This window comes from Folsomia candida, unplaced genomic scaffold (assembly GCF_002217175.1).
Source record: "Folsomia candida strain VU population unplaced genomic scaffold, ASM221717v1 Fcan01_Sc004, whole genome shotgun sequence".
NCBI classification, from domain to species: domain Eukaryota; kingdom Metazoa; phylum Arthropoda; class Collembola; order Entomobryomorpha; family Isotomidae; genus Folsomia; species Folsomia candida.
This window is the reverse complement of record NW_019091196.1, coordinates 9,751,658-9,774,567: the sequence shown is the minus strand read 5'-3', so window position 1 is coordinate 9,774,567 and position 22,910 is coordinate 9,751,658. Positions and strand designations below refer to the sequence as shown.

Below are 22,910 nucleotides of genomic sequence, written 5' to 3'. Positions count from 1 at the left end.
CAGGTCAATCTCTTAATAAAATATCAATTGCAGTTGCATAGAATTGGAGAATTACATGGTGGAATTATTGGTGGGTTGAGGAATCAATTATTTGCTAATACCTAAATTGAAAATTATTGATTTTTTCCTTCGTAAGCTAATAGATGACTACACTTATTAAGCAATATTTTAAGCTCCTCGTCCTACGTAATATTTGGTAATTGATGGCGTCTCAAGTTTTATTAGTCTTAAAGAGAGGATGACTCGGTAAGAAAGAAGAAGAAGGAGCTTTGACTTGGTGACAATTTTGTATGCAAGGAAAATGAATGACGCATGTGACAAGAATCGACAGGTTGTTGATATTAACGAACAATAAATATTTTAATGCTAATTTTCAAGATGTCATTTTATTTGTAAATTGTTTAAAGAAAGTGGGAAAATGGCTGAATTCTAATTAAACACACGTGTCCGGATGTTTCGATGAGTGGACAAATAATTACTTAATTATTTGCACTAACCGACTTGTTTTTAGCATTTATTATTTGTCAGAGGCTAGAACTGTCGATAATTGAGAAACAATTCGTCTCCATCAACCCGTCAATTTAAGTAATGATTCATTTGCTTACATATTCTGATTATGTAATCTGATTGGTATTGAGGGAGCTCTTGTCGTCCAAAAGTCCTCAATCTGTCAGCGTCAAAAACACCCTCGTTTCGTTGTACGTATGATGTATGCATACAAATTTTTTTTGTAGCTGACATGATTCACACATTAACAACCTGTAAGTGCTTGGAATAATTACACCGCGTAAGTAAAATCAAATCGAAAACGACCAGTTAATGAAAATACGTAGGTGATTGTGACTTGGGCGCATTGTTTGCCACGTTATAGACACCGTTCAGTCAGTCTTCTTGACAAGGATGAAGAAGAAGACGCCGACAAAAAATGGGTGAACTATGCAAAAAAGTGCAAGTAACGAAGGAAGGAACAATGTACACCCTGCCGCTTATTGTTTCCTCATAAATGTGCTTTTGATTACGTGCCTATTAGTTAAAGAAGCGTAAACGAGTCGAAGAATCGGCGTTGATTTGTTGTGTCCCTCGCCGTCCACGTACAGCCAAACTGAAGCTGAAACAGGCAGGTAACAAGATTAATAATAAACAAATGTGCCGCAACAACAACAGGATGAAATTCTTGTGCAATTTTTTGATTACAAACTTAAGTCATCTGCTGCTGGCTGAGAAGTGTGATTACAAATGAGCTGCCGTTTGTTGAGACCGTAAAATTGGTGAAGCATGGAAACATCACGACGTGACGGGGTAGCATGTACTCGTACACAAACAAGCAAGAAAGTGAGGATGACCACTGCAATGATGATTTGTCAAGCCCAGCACAGAATTAATATTGAAATTTAAGCAATAATCCACACTCTTGAAAATTAGGCTGTAACACCAGCTCGGATTTTTGTAGTGGCATTTTTTAGTAGAATGAAAATGAGTAGATAAATGCGATGTAAAGCGTCTCAAGCTGTGACTAATGACAAAATTTAAGCAAGTGTGGTCAATTTGTGGGTGCATCAATTCACAAATGAAACGAAACTACTGGTAAAAAAAAGTAGATAAACATTTTATGATCTCTCATTATCTAGTTGTAAAATATTTAAGTTTACTCAAATCTAGGTAAATAAATACTTGGACCCAACATCTCCGCACTATATAAATACGAAAATTTGTCCTATAGATAAGATCTAAAAATCATTGTGTATTATGATGCTCAATTCACTGATCACCTAAATTTACGACTGTGTGTAAGTATTTTGACTAAATTTTAAAGTTGTGCATCATACATAAAAGACAATTTGTGACAATATGGCGTATTGTACAAGAAAATTTTTAATTACCTATATATCAAATGATTTTGTAATATTTACAGTATTTATTTGGCTCTTATCTACAAAAACGTTAAGCATGTACATCTTTACGATATAAGATGCACTTACTGGTTTTTTCACAATCACGAAAAACAAAAGAAGACGAAAGTGCGTAGTTTCATTTACATAAAATTACCCTAAAATGTGACCACCAATAAAAAAAATGATTTATACGAGCTTCTGTACTTTGATATTTATTTCGTTTAATTTTCGAAAAAATGTACATAGTTAGTAATTACAAAGTACCTTGTTACTTATTGATGCACCTCGTCACTCGTTATGAATCGATTTTAGGTGACCGGATGTCTAGTGATTACACTTGGTTGGAGTATTAAGTAGAGATGTACGTGAGATAAGGTTGCTCAACTTATCATTAAAATTCTAGTCACCCAATGTCACTTAATCTCAGAAAAAAATGCAATAAGAAATAAGTTTTTGAAATTAAAAACTTGCGTCATACTTGCATACATACTTTTCCATCGAGTCAGTTGTTAACCCTTTTATTTACGTGGTAGAGATACGCGGAGAAGGTAAATATTTCTCCCAGGCGTAATTACAGGCTTTGTCATAATTTTCGTATTAGTGTGGACTACGGACAAGGAGGAAGACCTTGTCCCTTGAAAAAAGGCCCTTCTTCACCATCCACCTAATTGCCTTTTAATTTGAGATTAACGATTTATGTATTTGTGATTATGAGAAAATTGGTTTTTAGAGCCATAAATTTTGTCATTGTTGAGACAGTCAATTTATGTTTAATTGTACAAATTTGTCTGTGACAGCGTTTGCTTGGTTGAAAGTTGGTTGTGTCACAAAGGAAAATATTTAAGTAGGTAATGCGTCGACCACAAATCGGCTTGTACAGCGTCCATCTTTTTACCATCTATTTTATATTTCATCCTTTTATACTCACTCCATTCAGAACGGATAACGATTTATTTAGTAATTTTGCAATTATTCGCAGGGGGCAGTGGCTACGAGACAAATCATACTTAGAGAGCTATATTTCGCTCATCATCTGTCAGAGCTTCCGAAAATATCCTTGAGGAAAGTGGGTCATAAAAGATGAATCTTTTATGCAAAGGTCAAGCTCGTCTAATATGTATGAAGTGCGAAGCATACATATAATTTAGTAATTTTACGCATATTATATTTCTCATCTCTTGATTTGCGGAAATAAGGAAATCCGTGATAACGTTGGTGAATTGAGGATATATTTTTTGCGACCAATGGTATGCAAAACTCCTTGACAACCTCGATTTTCAATAGCATTTAAAAACAGGTCATGATGACAAATTTTTTTGGCAAAAATTTGCACATTTAGCATAAAAGTAGAATTTGAATTTGATAAGTGTTTCGAATCAAGTAAGCTTTTGAAAATGAGTGGCGACAATCCCGGTACCGGAGATCCTGGAGGTGGAAAACCTGAACCTACTCCACCCCCAACCCCACCTCCACCACCACCTCCACCACCACCACCTTCCGGAAATGTTGACAATGGGCTACTCAAACCGGAGAACAATATCGTAGTCGTTCGGATAACCATGATCTACATGCAATTAAATGAACTCATCAATAATATGTCACGCTCTCATTCTTACATCATGAAAGGAGTTTTAATGGGCACCTTTCTGGCATCCGTGTTCGGACTAAACAAACCCGGTGCGACTGTGGTCATTGGAGCAAAAAACTTGGTGAACAAAGCGTCCAGAAAGCTGAGCGGGTCAAATGTCACTGGCTATTTCGCAAATTTAGTTGAAGTATGATACATGTATGCATTTTAGTATGGAAATTGTATGATTGTTGAAATGTGTGATTTTTACACCATTTTAGGCGATTGTTGAAGCTGTGGAGCAATACGGCTTGTATTACGTGGTCCAGTGGGCTGTGGATGCTGCTCTCTGTTTGGAGGATGACAATTGCGAGGAAAGCGATCCATATCTCGGAACCATACAAGAATTGAAAATAGCCGTTGGTTCAAAATTGGAAATTAATTGTCTGTCAAATTTTGTTTTAAAAACTTTTGTTTTCCATTCGGTAGAAATGTGGACACGAGCCTTACTCTCAAGGGCTGATTCAGAGCAATCCATCGTATTGTCATCTACTTTTTAATTGCATCCCATTCTTCGTTCTACTATTTGGAGTAGCCTTACTCTACGCATTTGTCAAATATTTTGGAGTATGTAGATTAAGATTTCTCCAGTTTTCATTTGTAAAAACCTTCGTATGAATTTCAGGGCGATGATGAACCACCACCACCTCCCCCTCCAACTCGTCCACAAACTCGCAATAATGTTGAGCTACCTCGACCAGTTGTCACACCTTCAAATCCACCTCGACCAGTTGTCGCACCCCCAAATCCACCTCGACCAATCGTTACACCCACAAATCCACCTCGACCAATCGCCGGACCTCCAAAGACACCCCCACCCGGACGCCCACCAAGTCTTCAGCACATCAATATCGAGTGCCCGACTTGCAAGAAGGGAGGCTTTGCTGAATACCCCAATCCAACTCCTACCATTTGCAAATATTGTGCCCCACCCAAACCTGGACCTTCTACAGATCTTTTTATACATTCACCTCCAAAAAGTGCAAATCAATTATATTTTTCCTCTCCATTTCGTCAATTTTCCCAGTGCAACCCCCCACAAGGGACTTCTTCATTTTCTCAATGCTACCATCTCTTCGCCAACGTGAGGCTTCCTCCCATTAACTCATCGCTTCTAACGGCGTCAAACACTAATGCATTGGCATGTTCCATCAATACAAATATGGTGCCTAAAAGCGTGGAGCATGGTGCTGGAGACGGTCCGAATATCAGTGAAGACTGTTCCATGACAGATGAAGAGTTACATCATAATATCATAGCCACAGTCCAGAAACAAATTTCTGAAATCATGGCTCAATTAACATCATCGATGTGTTTAGAATGTCATACCAACCTTGCTTCAACTTCCCTTTGCCCTTGTCCAAATTGTAACCGGATTCATGGGCCAAATTGAAAAAAATGAGGAGATTTGCCATGTGACTATGATGTACGTATATGCATTAAGTAAGTATTCAACTAGCAATTTCCCCTAATCATTAACTACATAAAAGATGCATATTTAAGTCACCAATTAGTAAATAAATGTTACTAAATGCTCAATTACACAATGAGATTACAGACCACGAAGACACCACTATCACGCCAGCGATGAAGAAGAAGATGACGCGTTGAATTGAATGAACTGACCAACCGTCGTGCTTTTTCCTTTGTCTGTGAAGGAAGAAGATGTGCAAGAAAACGGCTATTGTTTCATTCAGTAAATTACCTATATCCATTTCGATGCTGTTTTGTAACAGTAACTTTATTATTTAAAAATATTTTACTATTAAGTAATGTTATCAATTGTCTCGTGTACCAAATAAATTTCGTCTAATTAAAATATCCGTGTTTATCTCTTGTCCTGATAATTTCTGCAAATTGGGACAATAGATTTTATGCTAAATCAATAACGTATCTTATCTCGGCGTAAGTGCCCAGCTCCACGTTAGCTATTTACTTAATGGACATGTTAAGTATTTACACGAGCGTCATAAATCCTGAAATCAGACAAATGTCACGATTTCATTCAGCTGCAAATGTGTTTTCAATTAAATCAACTTGGTCCATTTTGTAGTCCGGTCTTGTTGTCTTGGCCTTGCGTTCAGCATCAGGTCATCCTTTAACAGAGGTAAAAAAATTTATCAAATCATTGGTCATGCTTTGACACCTACATAACAGCATTTGAATGCCGCGATCTGACTACGTGGTTGCTGGCCTGTAGGGTCGTCGTACGTGGTATTTATTGCAATTAATTAGACCCAAAAAGACTGTTATGGCTTGTGTCATTCAATTCCAATAATTGAATACGTACTTTCGCCATGAAATTGACGATGGCTCATTGCGTTTTACATTAAATTTACAACTCTGAGAATCAGATCACCTTGCAGGTCGTGTCTGTAAAAAAGTCAAGCCTATATATTCACACACAGCCCAATTATTCAGACAAAGGTATGCATGACCAAACCAATAATAATGCAAGATAGGAATACTTTATTTGTCAAATTCTATGTCTAGAATGCGAATGAATTACTCAGTCAGTTTACCATATTGAGAATAAAGTATCATGTTTTCTTCCTTTGTCTCGTTATGGAATATGTATGCATCTGTAATATTGTGAGACTACTTTTACTACTGCACACATTATCCTTAACTAACTAACAATACCAAGTAACAAAATTGTTGACAATCTTTACCAATAAATGTCAAACCGTGGGGTGGCGAGACCTAAAAGTTGAAAGAATTATGAATTTTTAAGGATAACAAGGTAGACCTCCAATCCACAAATTTTGTGAATTATAAAAAACCTCCCACTTACTTATTATGGAACTTATTGAAATTCTACACCTAATAATAATCTAGTGTAGGTAAAATTAAATACCACCCACCCAGTATTAAAACACGGCCAATTTTAATAATCTGCCCTTTGTCTGGTGCATGAATTTTGACTAATATCCAAAGTCACGACCACTTAGCACGTGTTTCATGCTCATAAATTGCAGATTAGTTACATTATCAAACAACAACATTATCTATTACATAAAACTCTATTGCTAAATAATGTAGACTGCAATAATAAAAAGAAGTGATTCCATTACAGAGTCAGTAAAAACGTTGCGTTATATTTTGTCATCGTCGAGAAGAAGTGAAGCTCTTTTTTTGCCAGCCACTCATGCACAAAAATCCCCAAAATCTAGCATGATGTGAAATGACACGAATATTATCTGCTGATAAGCGAACGGTGCCATGCCATTGAAGGTATGTTAAGTTAAGTACCTCGTCGTGTATGTACATACTTTTGTAAGGATGAGGAGGACTCAAGATCAGTTGTTCACCTTCTCCCAATGCTTTACTTGAGCGTCTTTTCTTGCCTGTATAGGAATCACAAATTGCGATTCTCTCACCATTTCCGATGAGTCTCCCACCACTGCGAGGAGCAAGCATAACGTCATTTAATTAATTGCACTCATCTTTTCCAAGGCCATTGGGCAAAAGGGATCTTTTAGGAGAACTAATTGAATGAATAAATGTAGTGGATGAGACGGTATATGTATGTACGAAGGGATTCCTAAGTCGTGAGCTACTGCCACAGTCTCTTTGGTTTAAAAGGGTCATCTTCACCTATTTTATTTTCAGTCGAGAGAATCTTCTACTCAGGATTAGAACGATTGTTTGTTTTGTGTGTCCTAATTGTTCAGTTTGCTCAATATTTTCAATTCCACACACTCGAGATGAAAGTGCTTTTGGTAAGAGAATTGTGTGATATTTGGTTAATGGAAGAATTGCGGTGGTGGTGGCGGAGTTTCAGAATAAGATTTTATTTGACGACATAATTACCCATCAAAGTTGAACAAAGGGATAGTGTGAAATTAAATTCGGGATAATTAGCAGTGAAAGTTTTCTGCAAAATTATTTAGTGATTTTTTTCGTGGATGGAGAGTTGTTCCAGTTTTTAAAGGAGAGCTAACAAAAATCTCGATTTTTCATCTACAGGTTCTAGTCGCCGTTGTGGCCTCTGCACAGCTTGGAAATTGTGGCGTTGGAGTTTTGACCCCTGAAATCGGTAAGACACTTGTGGTGATTCTTTTCTTCAGAAATCTTAACTTTGGTGTAATCTTTTGCAGAGGCTGAAGCCTTGAGATTGTGGCAAAGGTAAATATGTCTTCATTACGCAACCCTTAATATGACTTAATTACTCTACAGATCACAATACTAACTTCATAATAATGCTCTTACGTAGATACTGCGCCGGTCGAAGTGAAGGTGGAAACGATGGTGCTTTAGCCGTCTACTGCAAAATTGCCCGTGAAGACGTGACCGAAAGCTTGCAACACACCATAGAACTTCCAAGAGGTCAAGAACAAGGTCAACAAGTTGTGTTTGTCCAGCCACCAAGCTACCATTACAAACACGATGTTGTCGTTTCCGGAGGCGGTAAGTGGCGCAATATTTTGCAAAAAATGGCAAAAATCTCCATTTAATTTCTATTTTCTTTGTTTTTTAGGTGGTTCTGCTCCCAAGACCGTTATCTACGTTAAACCAGCCGTAAGTTTTGTGAAAAAATTTTAAAAAATTTAACGATTTTGTATCATTATTTTACTAATTTTGTTTTTCAACCAAAATTTCCAGAAAAACACCAACGAAGTCAACATCGTTGACCAGACCGCACCCAACGCTGCCCCCCAGAAGCCATCTTTGTATTTCCTTAAGGGAGGTCACGGAGCTGAACGAGAAAGCCAACAGGACTCGCAACCCGTTGCTCCCCCACCAGCGTCCTATTTGCCACCAACAAATGCAGGATACCAATAAATAAGCAAGTGATAAGTTATGGTGTGGAAAATTGCAAAATTTTTATCCGGTCGAGGGGTTTGCTAGTAACTTATTTCGAAAAGAGTTTATTTATTCAGAGTACACATAAAAATAAATAAAGATTTGTCCGTCCTAAATATTCGTAATCTTTTTTATTATTATTTAAGTATGTTTAAAATTAAACACTTCATTTCTTTCTCATATGCCTGTAGATTAAGGGCTGTAATCGTTTTCCAAGCTTATTTTTACAACTTATTTATATGCTTAAAGTGATAATAAAATTTGTTTTATTTGACTCAACTCTTGATTGAATCTTGCATGTAAAAAGCAATATTATTTATTACGGAATGATGAAATGCATTGGAAAGGGAAGTCTCAACTTGCCTCGACAACGCCCCACATGAGATTTGCATAAATATTTATTCACAGTTCATAAATACTTTAAGTACCCCTACAAAATAACCCGAAATAGTTTAACATTTATACAAATTTTAATTTTAAGAGACGCTACTGCTGTTTTAATTTAACTTCTTTCCGACAAATAAAGTTGTACTGGTCAGGCTGTCATACACAAACATAACGAAGGGTCGATCCACTGTAAATGGTACCAAAAACCTCGGAGTGACGGGGACAGCTTCAACTGAAAAATTGAGATGCATGCTGATTAGATAACTGTCTCATCAATTATGTAAATTGGTCCAAAATGTGGGGGTATTAAATATTACTAAAATTCGAAGCCGACACTTCCGTTCCTCCCTCATTCACACTGAGGAAAGTCCGCTGAATGAAGGAATTTACAAAGAGACCATGCTTTTTCGACATCTTGGTAAGATTGGCGTGCGGCGATAGCAAAGTTTTAACTCCGAGCTGCGATTAATTAGCACTTAATAAAATATCACGTGAAATAAGTTTATTGCTTTCTGTACGTATTTACCAATTGCAAAGGTCCGATCATATCGATATTCGACTCCAACGTAAATTTAGGCAGGGAGAGTTGAATGTATCGTTGAGACATTTTGGAAAGTACGGCATGCATGGGAAACGCCTCCAGGTTCTTTTCCAGTTGTGAAATAGGAATACCCCTTTCAGGTAAAATAATTGTGAGACTGAATCTCCCACCCTGTCAAAAGATGAACCGATTTACAGACATGGAAAAATCCTGTAATTATAAAATGCCCAATTAAGATACACACTTTATAAGGAATTGATAACGCGGTGGAATTCAATTCAAGGATCTCGGCACATGGATAATATCCAGCACGGTTCATCATATCGAGTTCAATCTCGGTCCCATCGTCGGTAATAAATGGGTGTTTTTCAGTCAATAATGGCATAAACTCTCGCTCCCATTCAGCCTTAAAGTAAAGTGAATTTAAAACAACGACTTTGTTGGTAACTTCCAAAGAATCTGTAAAACAAAATACGCATTCAAGTAAATATTTGCAGGAAATGGGCGAATGACGAATTTCTACCTTCAGAGACAAAGTTCTTAATGGTTCCGTTCGTATAGTTTGAAATGAAGGAATTAATTTTTGCAGCGGCCAGAGTAGTATTGGTACTAAAATCTAATGGATTAATGTGCGTATTGAATTTTTCACGCAGAGTTCGTGCAAAATTTCCATCAATTTTGAAAAGGCTGGATGTAAAGATGCGATTAATTAATTTGATTGTTGTATTTTCGTCCGTCTAATTACAAAAGAATTGTTACTTTTCTGTAAATATGTATTATTGTAAATATAAATAATATTACGTGCCTTCAAGAAATCAATCAAGTCATGATATCCGTCTTGAAGAATTGTATTATTAAATTTTGCAATATTGGCAGCAATGTTGATTTCATTGAGAGTGTCCCCATCCGCAGCACCTTTCAATGCGGCGAGTGCGAGGTGGAAAATTAGTGGAGAATATGCCAAATTCTTTTCGTCAAGGTCTCGCAAAATCTGGAAATTGGTCCAAAATGAAATGACCCACAGGGTTTTGACAGGATTTTTTTTACATAATTTATTATAGCTTGGTTAAATTACTCGGTAAAGACGATTTGAAAATTTGAGCTGAGCACTGGAAATTTTCGATAGTTCTGGTGACCTCTCAATTTCGACTGCGGTATCCTCAGCCTGATGGCCGTATATTTGCGCCACACTAAAAACAATGCCAATCAGGATGGCTGTCCCTGCACAATTCATACCGTAAAAACTGATGTATTTACATAAATTATGAGAATGAAACTTACTTGTTTTAAAATTGTGCATATTAAAGGTTTTATTATGAAGTTGAATTTTTCAAAGTTTTCACGCCTATGGATAAAGTCTGACTGTGGGTTACCAGTATCACAACAAAGTGAACTTGACCGATAGAGTGAAATCATACAGGAAGCGATTAAATCACCTTCATCGACTAGAGAACAGGTCCATCGGAGATTTAATGGGTTAAGCTTGTCACCTCTTCTACGTACATTTTTGTCTTGTACGATGTATGCACATATAAAATGCCATCAGCAAATTACGGTTTTTTCATAGATTCAAGTGCACATACATACATTGTGTTTACTTATTCATTTATCTATTGACTGTGATATGCACGTTTGAAACTCTGATGTCAGTCGTATAGTATGTACAACGGGATGGCATGAACCGGTTACCTTTCGTGACGGTGAGATTGCGTTAATGTCATTAGGCACCAGGTCCTCAAATACTACTTGCCAGGGTATAATTAATTGATTATAACCGTATTAAAATCGATAATTTGTACACTAAACACTTTCATTGACTCAGAACTATTATTAACCTGAGATACTATTTCGAACAAAATATAACTCGCGAATTTTTCCCTATTACCATTTAACTTACGCATTTTCTCAATGAAATAGATACATGGGGCAGCCATGGACATATAACTTATAACTTAAAATTATGACGTATAACTTAACTTATAATTATAAATATACGTCGCCTTATGGCGTTTCTATGACTTATAACTTATAAAATAAGTTATATGTCATAATTTTAAGTTAAAAGTTATATGTCCATGGCTGCCCCATGTATCTAATATTAAAGATGTATATTTGCATAATCCAAGATATGCGTAGGTAATTGATGAGTGAAAAATTAAATGAAAATTGTATTGATAACAAAATTACGATCAGAGTTTAACTTTTATAATTTTTCATCATTTATTACGCTATTAAAATGCATCACAATTATATTGTCGATTTTCTCATAGTGAACAGAATAGTTTTGGTAACGCTGTCATAAATGTAAGCGATGAAGGGCTTCGTGACTTTGAAAGGAATACTTCTTCTAAAACTGAATGGCACAATTTTAGCTGAAAAATTAAAACATATTTTTTACAAATGTGAAAAGTTTTAAATTATGTAGTTATCAATCATAAATGTGTACCATAAGTAGCCCCGGCTGCTTCTGTCCCCTGCTCTGTAATATCGATATAGCACTTTTGTATCACGGTGTCGATATGAATCCTTTGTTCAGTTGTAATTAGGGAAAAGTCTGCTTTTCCAGGAGTTATGGCATCGGCAAGGCCAAGCTAAAATTCAGATATAAATATCAGTAATAGTGTTAAGTGATTCGTTAAATATGTATATTTAATCTTACTTTTCGAAGTATTCCCAACTTTGTAAAATCTACTTGACTCTCCATTTTGAACTTTGGGAAAACAATTTGAATGCTCTTCTTTGACATTTTCGGAGGAATGTCCGTAAAGCTGCTAGGCTGCAACTTTTCTTCAACTTCTGCTAGTTTGACGCCATCGTGAGGTAGAATGACGATAAGGTTGAATCTGTCTCCCTACAAGACACATATAAACAACTTAGTTTTGCAAGTATTTTGCTCTAAAATTGCTGATAAACAAAGATTAACGCACTTCATACGGCATGGCAATAGCACTTGCAGTTAATTCAGGCAAATCCACATGTGGGAAGACATCTTCTTGTTCCATGAACGAAGCCTCTGTCGAATTGCCATCATCGGAATAAAATAATTGGTTCCGAGTCCCTCTAATATTAAACTGATTAATCCATTTTCCTTTAAAGTAAATAGCATTTGCAACAATGGCTTTTGTATTTGAGTCAATGTCATCTGTAATAAATGAACAAAAATCAGAAAATTGTGGCAATTACTAAAATTCTCAGTTGGCAAATACCTGAGGAAATTAAATTGGTAATTTTCCCATTCGTTGTTTCGTCCACCCATCTATTGATATCGTCAGAAACCTCTTGATTTCTCAAGAAATTAGTTGGCAAGACTTTTGTCAAATATTTTGATTGAAGAATATCGGTAAATGCTGGTTTAATATTTCCTGAATTGGTGATGTAAATCCTGTTGGCAATTCGAACAATGGAACCTTTGTTCTCCTGCAAAAACGCATACTCATTTTAATAATTAATTAACCCAACCTAATGTTCATATGCATTAGGAATTATCGAAATTACATACATGGAGAGAGTAGAGAATATCGTGATATCCGTTTGAAATGGCGTTTTCACTCAGAGATTGAAATTCCATGGCCTCATTTAACTCTTTCCTTGTTGCACCGTTTGCACCTTCTCGAAGCATGCTTAAAACGCTTCCAATACTGATTGGTGAAATGACAAAGTTTCCTCCGGATTCTTCATTTGTGGCCTGAAATAAATATGCACATTAATTTTGGTCTTGTAATTTTATTGAACTCTAGAAAATCAATCAATTACGCTATATATTTTAGAAGGGAAGTTTTTTGTCGCTTCTGCCACAGCTTGTCCTTCACGACTGATAAAATCTAAATTTTGGGAAGTAGCTAGTTGACAAATACTCCCAAAAATTAGGATGGTTCCAAACCCTAATCGTTTCCACATTTTCTCGTTTATTTTATTGACTTATTTATGCAATTATGACGCTAGAATGGATAAAAATGTATCTAGATTATGAGATCTGTTGTATTCGCAATTTTTCACGAAATACACAACTGGCCCAGGCACTGCGCTTACATGAATTAAGTGACAATAGTGTCTTCTCCGGAGCTTGTACATAAATATGCGCAATATACTAAACAATAATTAACATGGAAATATCACGCAGCTATCAAAACAGATTGTGGGAACCATTTACAAGTAATCTGGCCAAACTGGTTATTCAGCTATGCCCTTGATTAATTGTAGCGTGCACCATCATTTTGCTGTATTTCCCAGTATATCAGAGTAGGTAAATCCCACGAAACAAAAGATCTTGGCGTCATGTGCTATTTCGCTGGATTATGTATCGACAAAGAGATAAAACAGGTGAAATAAAGAGTTATTATGTACTGACACTAATTGTTTCGACTGAACGTTTACAATAATATATTACAAAACACTTTACATTAAAAATGTGTATCACAAAGTTTTTTTTGTAATAAGATGTGGTAACATTATAGACTGTTGGATACTTAATAATACTTACTTTAGTATTAAAATTTAAAACAGGAGGAAGAAGAGGATTAATTGTACTAATTAATCGAATGGCACATACATAACAATAAGACTTACGGAAATGACAAAATCATACAAAAACTTGACAACATTTTATGTCAGCTACTACACGATTGCAGTTATAGTAGAAACAACTGGGACAACTACTAACAATGCGTAATCAAACAGGAAATTTCCATACACATCAGCCTCAAAAAAGTACTTGTTGATTGGATTCTCTAATACAGCATAGTACTTGATAACTGCTCCTACCAGTATTGCATTAATCAAACCAAACAGCCAAATCCGTTGTTTTGGTTGAAACATGAATAATAGCGTTACAATTGGAGCACTAACAGTTCCTAGAAGAATGACTAGCGACGGGTTGAATAATGCCAAGCTGTAGAGTGATGTTGCAAACTCTAGCAGGCAGAAACAATACAATGAATCAATCAAATTTTCATCGGATTTTCGTAAAAGAAGTTTTGCAAATAAAAATTGGAAGGCGATTATGCCGAGCACCGTCAGCATGAAAATTTCGTTTGTAATTTCAAAGTTGGGCGAAATTGGAAGTCGGCGGATAATCTGGTTTAAATTATTTAAACTCCATCGTAAGAAAACTGCCACGGAATGAATTGCCATGAGTCGAAATAATCCTTGAGTAGCTGACAAATCTTTCTTGGTCAGCCAAGTACTGGCTCCTTTGAGGAGTATGGGGAAAATTATCAAAGCCAGTGGGGGGAAGTACAGGCCTGCAAGAGCAATAAATACGTATAAATTATTAAACCTTTCGAGATGAATAAGTTTTGTGATAAAAATAATTTTCGTACTGATGGAGATAAATCGGTTTGGAGTAGTTTTCAGGTAGAAAAAGAATGACTGATGAAGTCGTTCCAACAAATTGTTCAAACTTCGAAATACGGCTTCCAAGATTCGACCCATGTCACCAAATGTGAATCCATTCCGTAGTTTACATGCTTTAGAAGTTTTTCCAGTCATTGTGATTGATTCAATACCGTACTTTAGAAAAAAACCGTGACTTCCGGTTGGGGTCCCTGTCGCTTGAATTTGCATGTAGTTGATGAGTTTCCAGACGTCTCTTTCCCAATCGGGGCGTTTATCCTAATAAAATCCAGTTTAATTATTCCATTCGTTTTACGAGATTAATTAATAATTTGTAAATGTCGTACTGCATCGGACACGATAAATTTATTCAGCAAGTTGACAAAGTCTAGATTCGGTAATTGTCCATTTATCCCATGAAACTTGGTTTCTAAACCGCAAACATTGTTTCCCTCCATTATGACGTTGATAGCAGCCTGTCAAGGTATTAAATTGTATTAAATATTGAAAAATGTATGTATTTATGTGACCGATGGGTCAGATTATATAACGATAAACGTCGTCACTACCTGAATATTTCCAGCTTTTGTCCTAACTCGTTCAAATTTCAAGTTATCTTGACTATCCACCATTTCTTGATGTCCTTTAACCCATGCCAATGTTCCAATGTGACCTTAATGAGAAGTAACTAAAAATTTGAAAACGTACTAAATATATCAATGTATTTCACAAAATAAGACTGACCCTCTGCGACCAAAAATACGATATCCTTCGCCCAATAGACTTGACCTATAATAATTATTAATTACATACAGAGGAAATCTGCTCAATCTGTAATTTTGCACATTAAACCTAACTTACTCTGAAAGTACTCGGCCAATGCGAGCATTAACGCGATCGACGCCAAGTTCTTCCTTGACGAAATATGTCTCGGAAAATATGGGGCGTTAAAGACGAGTGACTCTGTCCCTGCGGCACGTTTTGCACGAAGAACTGCAAAAACGTTTGTCCCTCGGAGTGCATCCGTCTCATTCTTTGTTACCGGGTCGATAAAGGTGTAATTCTGAAGTTCTACTTCGGATAGACCAATTTTCAGAAATAGTTGCTGAAGATATTCGGCAGAAACTCCGGTTTCAGACTTATCATCCTTCTCCAAAAGTTGGTTCAAATAGTTCTCTGCTCTGTGACCTCCTCCAAAGTTTTCCACAACTAGACCAGGAAGCAAGGCGTTCTCCGAGAAGTAAGTTTCTGTTAAACCGAGTAATTAAAACGAATACTTAGAATTAATGCAAATTATCAATGATAAGCCCATCCATCCACTTACTCATATTGTATTCCACGTTCGCCAAGAATCCCAGCCAAATAATCCCCGCAACATAGGAAACCACACCCAAACGTTGTCCATGTTTTTGTAAAAGTGTCACAATTTTACTCGTCTCGTCCGTATTAGGATTTGTTAGAAGCCCCATTTTGTCACTTTCACTCTTTTAGTAGTTTTGCACTGCTTATTGACGACAATTTGTTACAATTAGACTAATTCGGCATTTTTCACAAAGCCACAATTTTTCCAACAATTTCAAGAAACTTTAAAAACTGTTGTGAACAAAAACGACGAGCAGTTTTGTAAAGTGACATAAACTTGAGCGAGCCGAATACCGCTGAGCAAATTTCTATGCTCTACAAATACACGCATTCATGTAGCGAAGTATGCATTTTTTGCATCAGATTGAAAATTTGTGAAATTTGCATAATAATTACTCATGCAATAGTATTTTAACTTGTTTTAATTTGTTTCATATTTTACTAAAGCAAGTTAACATTTTTAAATAAAATATCAGCTTTAATTTTGTAATTTTCTTCAAAACGTCACAATAGTTTGATCTAAAGAAGAGTTTGACTAAAATGTTTTTGCGTACTTCGTATGCAAATTTCAACCTAGATTTTTGCTAAATTGCTAAATGCACCAATACAATGCAGAAAATGCGATGATTGGAATCACTACTGGAATGACCTAAATTTGTCACCGATGCACTTGCGTTGCTTAATGACGTGAAAGCACTTAATTAGAATACAATGCAACCAAGCTCAGAACGAGGATGTGAGATTTTGTGCAGTTTACATTGATAATTAACAGTTCGTTCGTTCATAATGTGGGGTCAGAGTCAGGTCGGGCGTTGTGCTTCAACTGCACTATCGTTGAGCTGCATTTTACTTTCGATTGGTAATTATTGCCTGGTGGAAAGTGCAACTGTACCGGAAAAGGATTTAGCTGAGGGAAAAGATAGTTTAGGAAATTATTACAATGGTGAAATTAAGAGGATCACTAACTTGAAGAGGAGGACTCCAAGGCAGGAAGTTGTAAGGCAACTAAATAGTTTGTTAATCTCCAAAATAACGCATCAATTTTAATTACAGGATCTCACTTTGGTGTCATTTTTGCAAAAATCTGTCAAGAAATATGGCGAGAAAAAGGTTGCCACCTCGATCCACGAATTGGCTCAGAACAGTTTGTACAATCTTGTCTGGTATCTCGCTGGAGATTTGGAACCTTGGCTAATTTACGACCTCTACAAATTGTACAACACAGCCAGTGCGGATTCTCGTGTTCTCTTCGTGTATGAAAAATTTCGAGCAGGTCAAGTGAATAGGTCAATTGTTCCGGAGGTGTTTGCCCTGGATAAGAAATACAACGAGCACACCTGGTACCGCAGAGTTAGGTCGAGGCTTCTCGAAAATGTGGATAAGTACATGGCTGGCAGCTTGTTGGTGACCAACCCCCCACCGAAAATTGAGTTTGGACCGGATGGAAAACCAATTATTGAGGGACAACCAGAAACTGAGATTGCTGCCGTGGTGGCAAAAGCGTCAACGACACGACGTCCGCCGGGAGTGGGAGATACGACAGATGAAGACCCGGATGACCCGGATAACTCTGATTTAGATTTGGAAGATCTGTTTGAAAACTTTATTGACTAGTCATGTATTTAATAAATATGTTACAATAATTTACATAGAAGTAGATTATAAATATACAATAGAACAATTATGTAAGCGTCCACTAATAAATACCAATGTCTGCACACCCTCTGAAAGTTTCTTGTGGTCCACATCCCACAGCGTTCGTCCCGTTTCCACAATTTCCCCAATTGTTCCCCGTCAAATAGTGCCATTGTAAAACGCATCGAGTACATTTAATTGTAAATGGAAGCTTGAGCTTGGTCACGTACAGACCTTTTCTTCTCGATGCGGGCTGTTTTGTTCCCGAGCCATCGGCGTGATGTAAAATATTTTTCTTGAAGCATTCCTCAGTTTCTGGATCACTTCGAGAGTTCCGGGGACAGATACGATATTCAAAATAACCATCGTGCGCTCCCGTTAATTCCACTTTTATGGGGATGACCTACAAAATTTAGAAAATGAATGTAACGATAAATTCAATAGAATTAATTGTGTATTCTCTTAATAGCAAGAGTCCATACCTGGCCGGCAGTGTAGTTCCGCACAATAATTCCCTTCCCATAAGTGCCCCCATCCTCATGACTTCTTGGAGCTTTATCTGCCCAGTTATCTCCACAGACGCCACATTTTCCTCCATTTTGATTGTGTTGGGTGACCATATTTCCACACCAGAAAGCGTCATCATCATACTCGACGGGTGGGTTAAGGTGGTCAAATTCTGGGAATCGCCAAATCGAAGCTCGCATTGGCGGCTCTAATAGTCTTCCTATAAGAAGTTATCAATAATAGATAATTTCGGTAATACTTATTGCTTTTATTTTACATATTTATGAAATTACCATGAGCTTCAACTTGCCAATTTCGTATGTTAATGGAAAGTAAAACTATGAGACATTGCGTATACGACATTTTAGAGCTGGAAATAATTTATGTTTCAAATCCTTAATGTGAATAGCGTTGATGGTTCATTTATATACTTTGCAGGCAAGGTCTGAGGTGGCAATGACATTGACATTGAATTTTGATCCAATAAAACTACACTTTTCATATTCATTCATAAATTACGGTGTTGCATCTTTGGAAGCTTTTTGTCGCGACATGAATGCTGAAGAAAGTCAATGTCATTCTCACGGATTTCCGTACATTGCGTATTATTTCAGGCTCAATTCTATGTATTCGCAATCGCAAATAAAATAGGGAATCGAACTATAATAATCTATTGCATTGCATAATTTATTGGTGATTACGACCAATTTATTGTTGTCTAATTGCTCGTTATTTTCCACAATAATTTGGAAGTCATATTATTCATACGACGACATACATAATTCTATTTATTATTCCATTACAAGTCATACCATGAAAATATCACTGGATGTGAGCGAGACAAAAATACAAAACCGTTCACTATTCATTCATTCATATTCAAAAAATTAGTCATCGTCCTCTGTCATAATAAAGCGTGAAATTCCTCGATGACTTTCCGGAAGGGGAGGAAGCTCAAAGAGCTCGCGAAAATTGGTGCCTCCACGATTTGCAAATTTGTCGAGACGCTTTTGTCGCTCTTCTTCCTTCTTGCGGGCTTTTTCATTTGTGATTCGTTCCGATTCCGCAGTGACAAAGGCTGCTTTCAGCATATGCTTGATATCTTTGCTTAATTTGCACATTTCACGTACTGATATCCCGATGTCAGTGAGTTGACCAATGGTGTCGGTGGCATTAAGCTGAGGAAAAATTATTTTATGCGTTTTTTTATGCTAAAAATTTGTCCAGATTATTTGTAATTCTGAATTACCTTGAGAGGTCGATGCATGTATTTGCAAACTTGCCGATACAAGTTATCAATTGACATTTTAATCTGCCCGATAATTTTAGTTCGCTGCGCAGCTGTGGACTTGATGCGAAGCAAGCTATCATCCAAGCGTTGCGCTTCATCGGCAATGCCATCCTTAATAAAATTTCAAAATTATGTAAGTTGGTGATCACTTAAATAATTACACAAATAAAATTTGTAATTGTTAGTATGAAAATGAATACCTTATATTCGAGTAGCTCACTAAGAAAATTTCTGTACGCCAAGATTTCATTGGATTTCATCTAAGAAATTCGAATATAAGTTTAATTAAAACGAACATTGAGATCATGCATAAATTATAAATTCAGTTAAACTCACGACGATATCACTCTCCTGCGTCTTCTGCTTCCTCGTAATGTATTCTCGTGTCGCATCATTTTTCTCGCTAAGTGACTCCCTCGCCTCGGCAAGAGTGGAGTACCGGTCCATAATTTCTCGAATATCGGCATATTCTCCATGACTAGTTTCTTTTACTTTGTGTAAGTAATTTTTAAAAGTGGTGAATTTGTGGAGTCGTTTCTCTGATGCGTCCCGAACTTCGGTCAGACATTTTAACTCTTTTCTTAACCGACGGATTGTCCGATCTTTGACAATGCTGGCCTCCTGTTGAAGAATTAGTTTACTATGGATTAAATTTTTTTCTTTCCACCCAAACTACTGATTTAATTTACCTGTTCTTGAAGAAACGTGTGAAAAGCCCGTTCTCTCTTGTCGAATGAATCCTGAATTCAAATAGAGTTTGATGATTTGCCCAAGTAATTGGTATTTATGTATGAATTGCGCTTATCACTCTCTTACGCGATAGTATCCGTTGAAATTTGGAATATTTTCGTAACAATTGTTGTACCGTTCGGTGCAAGCTTTCCATCGTGCATCCAATACTTTCTTATCCTCCATCCATTCCGTTCTAGCTTTTACGAGCTACAGATATGCAAAGCACAACCGAAATATAATATAATGAGAGAAAGTGTACACAAAATATAAATAATTTTAAAAATTAACCTGATTGTCAAGGCATGCAATTTGTCTTCGAGCATCCTCCACCTCGGTGGAAGACGCATAGGAAATTCCATCATAAACGTGTTCATAGCTATTTTAAACATAAACCAGAAATTATTAGTGAGAGGGTCCAAACTCATGATAAATAAACATTTATGACATGGTTTAACGTCGATTTGAATTATAAATGAATATTCACAAATCATTAAAATATTAGGTTTGAATAAAGTCATGTGGAACCTACGGGACGACTTTCTCATTCATCCGTGCATAATAATACTCTTCTAAAGACTTTTGAAGAATTTTCGGCGTCTTATTCAGCCCCTTGTCCTTTTTGTTGTTCTCCATCGTGTGGTAGCGTTATTCAGGTACAAACAATCAAATAATGTGACTACTTGAAGTGACAACTACCCGTACAAACAAGTATATAATTTACAAACAATATATGGAGAAAGTTATACGTGTCACAACAGCATCACACTTAACCCTGCTTTCCAGTTAGCATCTTGCTATTCGCATCTTCTGCATTTTAATCCAACTTTTCGAGCAAAGAGAAGCAATAAATTCGTCATAGTTTCATAAAAATCTGAGTAATCCCGTATCTCTGCATGAATATTCACCACTGTGCAGTCACATCAGAACCCTATTCATGGGTAATTTATGTGTCGTTTCATTTCTAAAATTTCTTTCCGTTCCCCCAACAGAACAGCCCAGGTTACAATTTAGGTAATAAAGTGAGGAAGAATTAAACATGTTTAAATCCCCCGTTTTGCTCATCAGCTCTCCAGGAGCAATTTTTCACTGTTTCATTCCAGATTAGAAGGACGGATAAGAAATATTGCTCATGCTAAGTGACAGTTGAGGCAAGTTTAAGCAGGCGGAAAAGAGTGTGACGTGGAGGTGGAGATGTCGGTTGTCGCTTACTTGATGCAAAAATGCAAATTAAATTAGTTTTCTCTCATCCCGACCCCAATCCTTCAGCTAATAATGGGCCACCGCCGAGCCCGATGAGTTAAATGATAAAAGAAAGCAGCCTCCAAGTTCATATGAACAGAATAAATCTTCTCTGAAGCTTAATCTAGAGGATGAAAGTAACAACGTAGCCCCGATTTCGGGCTGCCTTTTCCTTTCCGTTACTTATTAAGCAAGGTTGAAATTGGGTGGTGGCGAGGCGACCAACTTGTTTTTGTGCCCATCTGCATATTATTTTTTCCTCTCTTTTCTCTCACGGTGGTGTGACTTATCCAAGATTAGTGTGTCTTTTTTGTTTCGTTATTAAAAAACGTCACCGGATTATATTTTTCATTTTTGAGAAAATGGAAAGCAAGCGAGTAGCGTAGAATACGTAACTTACGTAACGTAAGTGATTAGGTATGCAAATAGGGAAATTGAGACGGTGCAGATACACAGAACACAGGATAACCAATTTATTGCAGCTTTAGGAGGGTTATCACAAACAAGACAGACAAATACGACGGGTACATAGGCCCTGGATCGGCCTAAAAATTGGTTTAATTACAAGTCTAGAGTATATATATATAGAATTGATTCAATTGACACTAGACGACTAATTGGTGGTTGCATAGCTCTTGAAAGTGTCACTATTTCCTATTTATCATCTGTATATTGAGACAGGTGACATGATTCTGAAACCAGCATGTAAATATATACGACGAGGTATTTACCCATTTACTCAGCACCGCAATCAACCTCATCATGATGACAGCATGACAGAAATTAAATTTGGTCTAGACTCTCTGCATGGTGGCACTTGTGGCTGGCATGGCATGGCATTACACTTTTTGCCTAATTGTTTCCCCCTTTCTCTCTCTCGGATGCATTAAAAGGTAGGCTCATAATTAATTACTCCGTGCTCATTAATGCGCCAACATGTCACACTTTGTCTTCCTCACTCGTACATATTTCGAAAAAAACTTCTCGTCTGTGAATAGATGGAGGCACCCACCCCGATATCGATTCAATACTGGACGAGAATATGAACTTAAGTAAAGTTCAAAGATTTGGAAACGATTTTCATTTCACATTGTACAAAAAAGTAATCAAACTTTCTCTCCTGTAAAGAAAGCCATCTCAATCTCGGCCCGGTGGTGGTTACGGTGTTTGAATGATGTCATGTCCTGTGTGTGTTTTTCGCCAAGTCTTCTTCCTTCGTGGCGTGGGTTGGGTAGATAAAAAACTAATATCGAAGAAACTGTGATGTTATTTGATGCCACGTAACAAGTGTTTGCAAATAATTTTCCAGACGGGGTAAAGTCATCAAGGGGAAAATTTCCATTAAATCCTTTCATAAGCTGAGGCAAAGTAAAGTTTGATGATAAGTTTGTTTTTCTTGCTCTCTCTCCTCGGCTGCTGCTGCTATCCGCCGACCCCGACAAAAAGCAACAGCAGTTTCTCTTAATGAAGGGTATAGCCCGTGTTGACAAGGGAGCATGAGGATGAGAGAGCCAGGAATATTACTAATATTCCTCCCGGAGCGATTAAATTTCCTCTCTT

At 36.9% G+C, this 22,910-nt stretch overlaps 8 protein-coding genes across 8 annotated transcripts; 3 read left to right on the top strand and 5 right to left on the bottom strand.

The window, feature by feature from the left end:
- The first annotated feature begins 3,286 nt into the window (after positions 1 to 3,286).
- On the top strand, positions 3,287 to 5,342 carry LOC118435393. Its single transcript, XM_035851402.1, has 5 exons — positions 3,287 to 3,667; positions 3,741 to 3,878; positions 3,949 to 4,086; positions 4,145 to 4,962; positions 5,071 to 5,342. The coding sequence occupies exons 1-4, from the start codon at positions 3,287 to 3,289 to the stop codon at positions 4,910 to 4,912; spliced, it is 1,425 nt and encodes a 474-aa protein (XP_035707295.1). The 3' UTR covers positions 4,913 to 4,962; positions 5,071 to 5,342.
- Positions 5,343 to 7,082: 1,740 nt separating this feature from the next.
- Positions 7,083 to 8,441, top strand: LOC110848851. Its single transcript, XM_022096184.2, has 6 exons — positions 7,083 to 7,241; positions 7,489 to 7,558; positions 7,620 to 7,647; positions 7,736 to 7,929; positions 8,000 to 8,040; positions 8,125 to 8,441. The coding sequence occupies exons 1-6, from the start codon at positions 7,227 to 7,229 to the stop codon at positions 8,302 to 8,304; spliced, it is 528 nt and encodes a 175-aa protein (XP_021951876.1). The 5' UTR covers positions 7,083 to 7,226; the 3' UTR covers positions 8,305 to 8,441.
- A 184-nt stretch (positions 8,442 to 8,625) lies between these two features.
- Positions 8,626 to 10,671, bottom strand: LOC110848849 (neuroserpin). Its single transcript, XM_022096183.2, has 8 exons — positions 10,535 to 10,671; positions 10,329 to 10,474; positions 10,059 to 10,244; positions 9,777 to 9,990; positions 9,498 to 9,712; positions 9,239 to 9,424; positions 9,030 to 9,171; positions 8,626 to 8,944 (listed from the first exon to the last, which is right to left on the bottom strand). The coding sequence occupies exons 1-8, from the start codon at positions 10,551 to 10,553 to the stop codon at positions 8,823 to 8,825; spliced, it is 1,230 nt and encodes a 409-aa protein (XP_021951875.1). The 5' UTR covers positions 10,554 to 10,671; the 3' UTR covers positions 8,626 to 8,822.
- Positions 10,672 to 11,442: 771 nt separating this feature from the next.
- LOC110848539 (serpin B8) lies at positions 11,443 to 13,473 on the bottom strand. The gene is made up of 7 exons (XM_022095788.2): positions 13,007 to 13,473; positions 12,753 to 12,938; positions 12,460 to 12,670; positions 12,181 to 12,395; positions 11,913 to 12,104; positions 11,700 to 11,844; positions 11,443 to 11,625 (listed from the first exon to the last, which is right to left on the bottom strand). Exons 1-7 carry the CDS (start codon positions 13,148 to 13,150, stop codon positions 11,501 to 11,503), a joined length of 1,218 nt encoding a protein of 405 aa, XP_021951480.1. The 5' UTR covers positions 13,151 to 13,473; the 3' UTR covers positions 11,443 to 11,500.
- Positions 13,474 to 13,610: 137 nt separating this feature from the next.
- On the bottom strand, positions 13,611 to 16,237 carry LOC110848340 (glycosylphosphatidylinositol anchor attachment 1 protein). Its single transcript, XM_022095530.2, has 7 exons — positions 15,909 to 16,237; positions 15,446 to 15,832; positions 15,329 to 15,373; positions 15,154 to 15,257; positions 14,932 to 15,060; positions 14,572 to 14,863; positions 13,611 to 14,493 (listed from the first exon to the last, which is right to left on the bottom strand). The coding sequence occupies exons 1-7, from the start codon at positions 16,051 to 16,053 to the stop codon at positions 13,868 to 13,870; spliced, it is 1,728 nt and encodes a 575-aa protein (XP_021951222.1). The 5' UTR covers positions 16,054 to 16,237; the 3' UTR covers positions 13,611 to 13,867.
- A 454-nt stretch (positions 16,238 to 16,691) lies between these two features.
- LOC110848742 lies at positions 16,692 to 17,676 on the top strand. Its single transcript, XM_022096037.2, has 2 exons — positions 16,692 to 16,942; positions 17,000 to 17,676. Exons 1-2 carry the CDS (start codon positions 16,733 to 16,735, stop codon positions 17,558 to 17,560), a joined length of 771 nt encoding a protein of 256 aa, XP_021951729.1. The 5' UTR covers positions 16,692 to 16,732; the 3' UTR covers positions 17,561 to 17,676.
- Positions 17,536 to 18,616, bottom strand: LOC110849112. Its single transcript, XM_022096488.2, has 3 exons — positions 18,382 to 18,616; positions 18,064 to 18,308; positions 17,536 to 17,984 (listed from the first exon to the last, which is right to left on the bottom strand). Exons 1-3 carry the CDS (start codon positions 18,449 to 18,451, stop codon positions 17,643 to 17,645), a joined length of 657 nt encoding a protein of 218 aa, XP_021952180.1. The 5' UTR covers positions 18,452 to 18,616; the 3' UTR covers positions 17,536 to 17,642.
- Positions 18,617 to 18,822: 206 nt separating this feature from the next.
- On the bottom strand, positions 18,823 to 21,958 carry LOC110849111 (coiled-coil domain-containing protein 42 homolog). The gene is made up of 8 exons (XM_022096487.2): positions 20,641 to 21,958; positions 20,400 to 20,487; positions 20,196 to 20,318; positions 20,069 to 20,119; positions 19,716 to 20,000; positions 19,580 to 19,639; positions 19,338 to 19,490; positions 18,823 to 19,266 (listed from the first exon to the last, which is right to left on the bottom strand). The coding sequence occupies exons 1-8, from the start codon at positions 20,742 to 20,744 to the stop codon at positions 18,976 to 18,978; spliced, it is 1,155 nt and encodes a 384-aa protein (XP_021952179.1). The 5' UTR covers positions 20,745 to 21,958; the 3' UTR covers positions 18,823 to 18,975.
- Between the last annotated feature and the right edge of the window lie 952 nt (positions 21,959 to 22,910).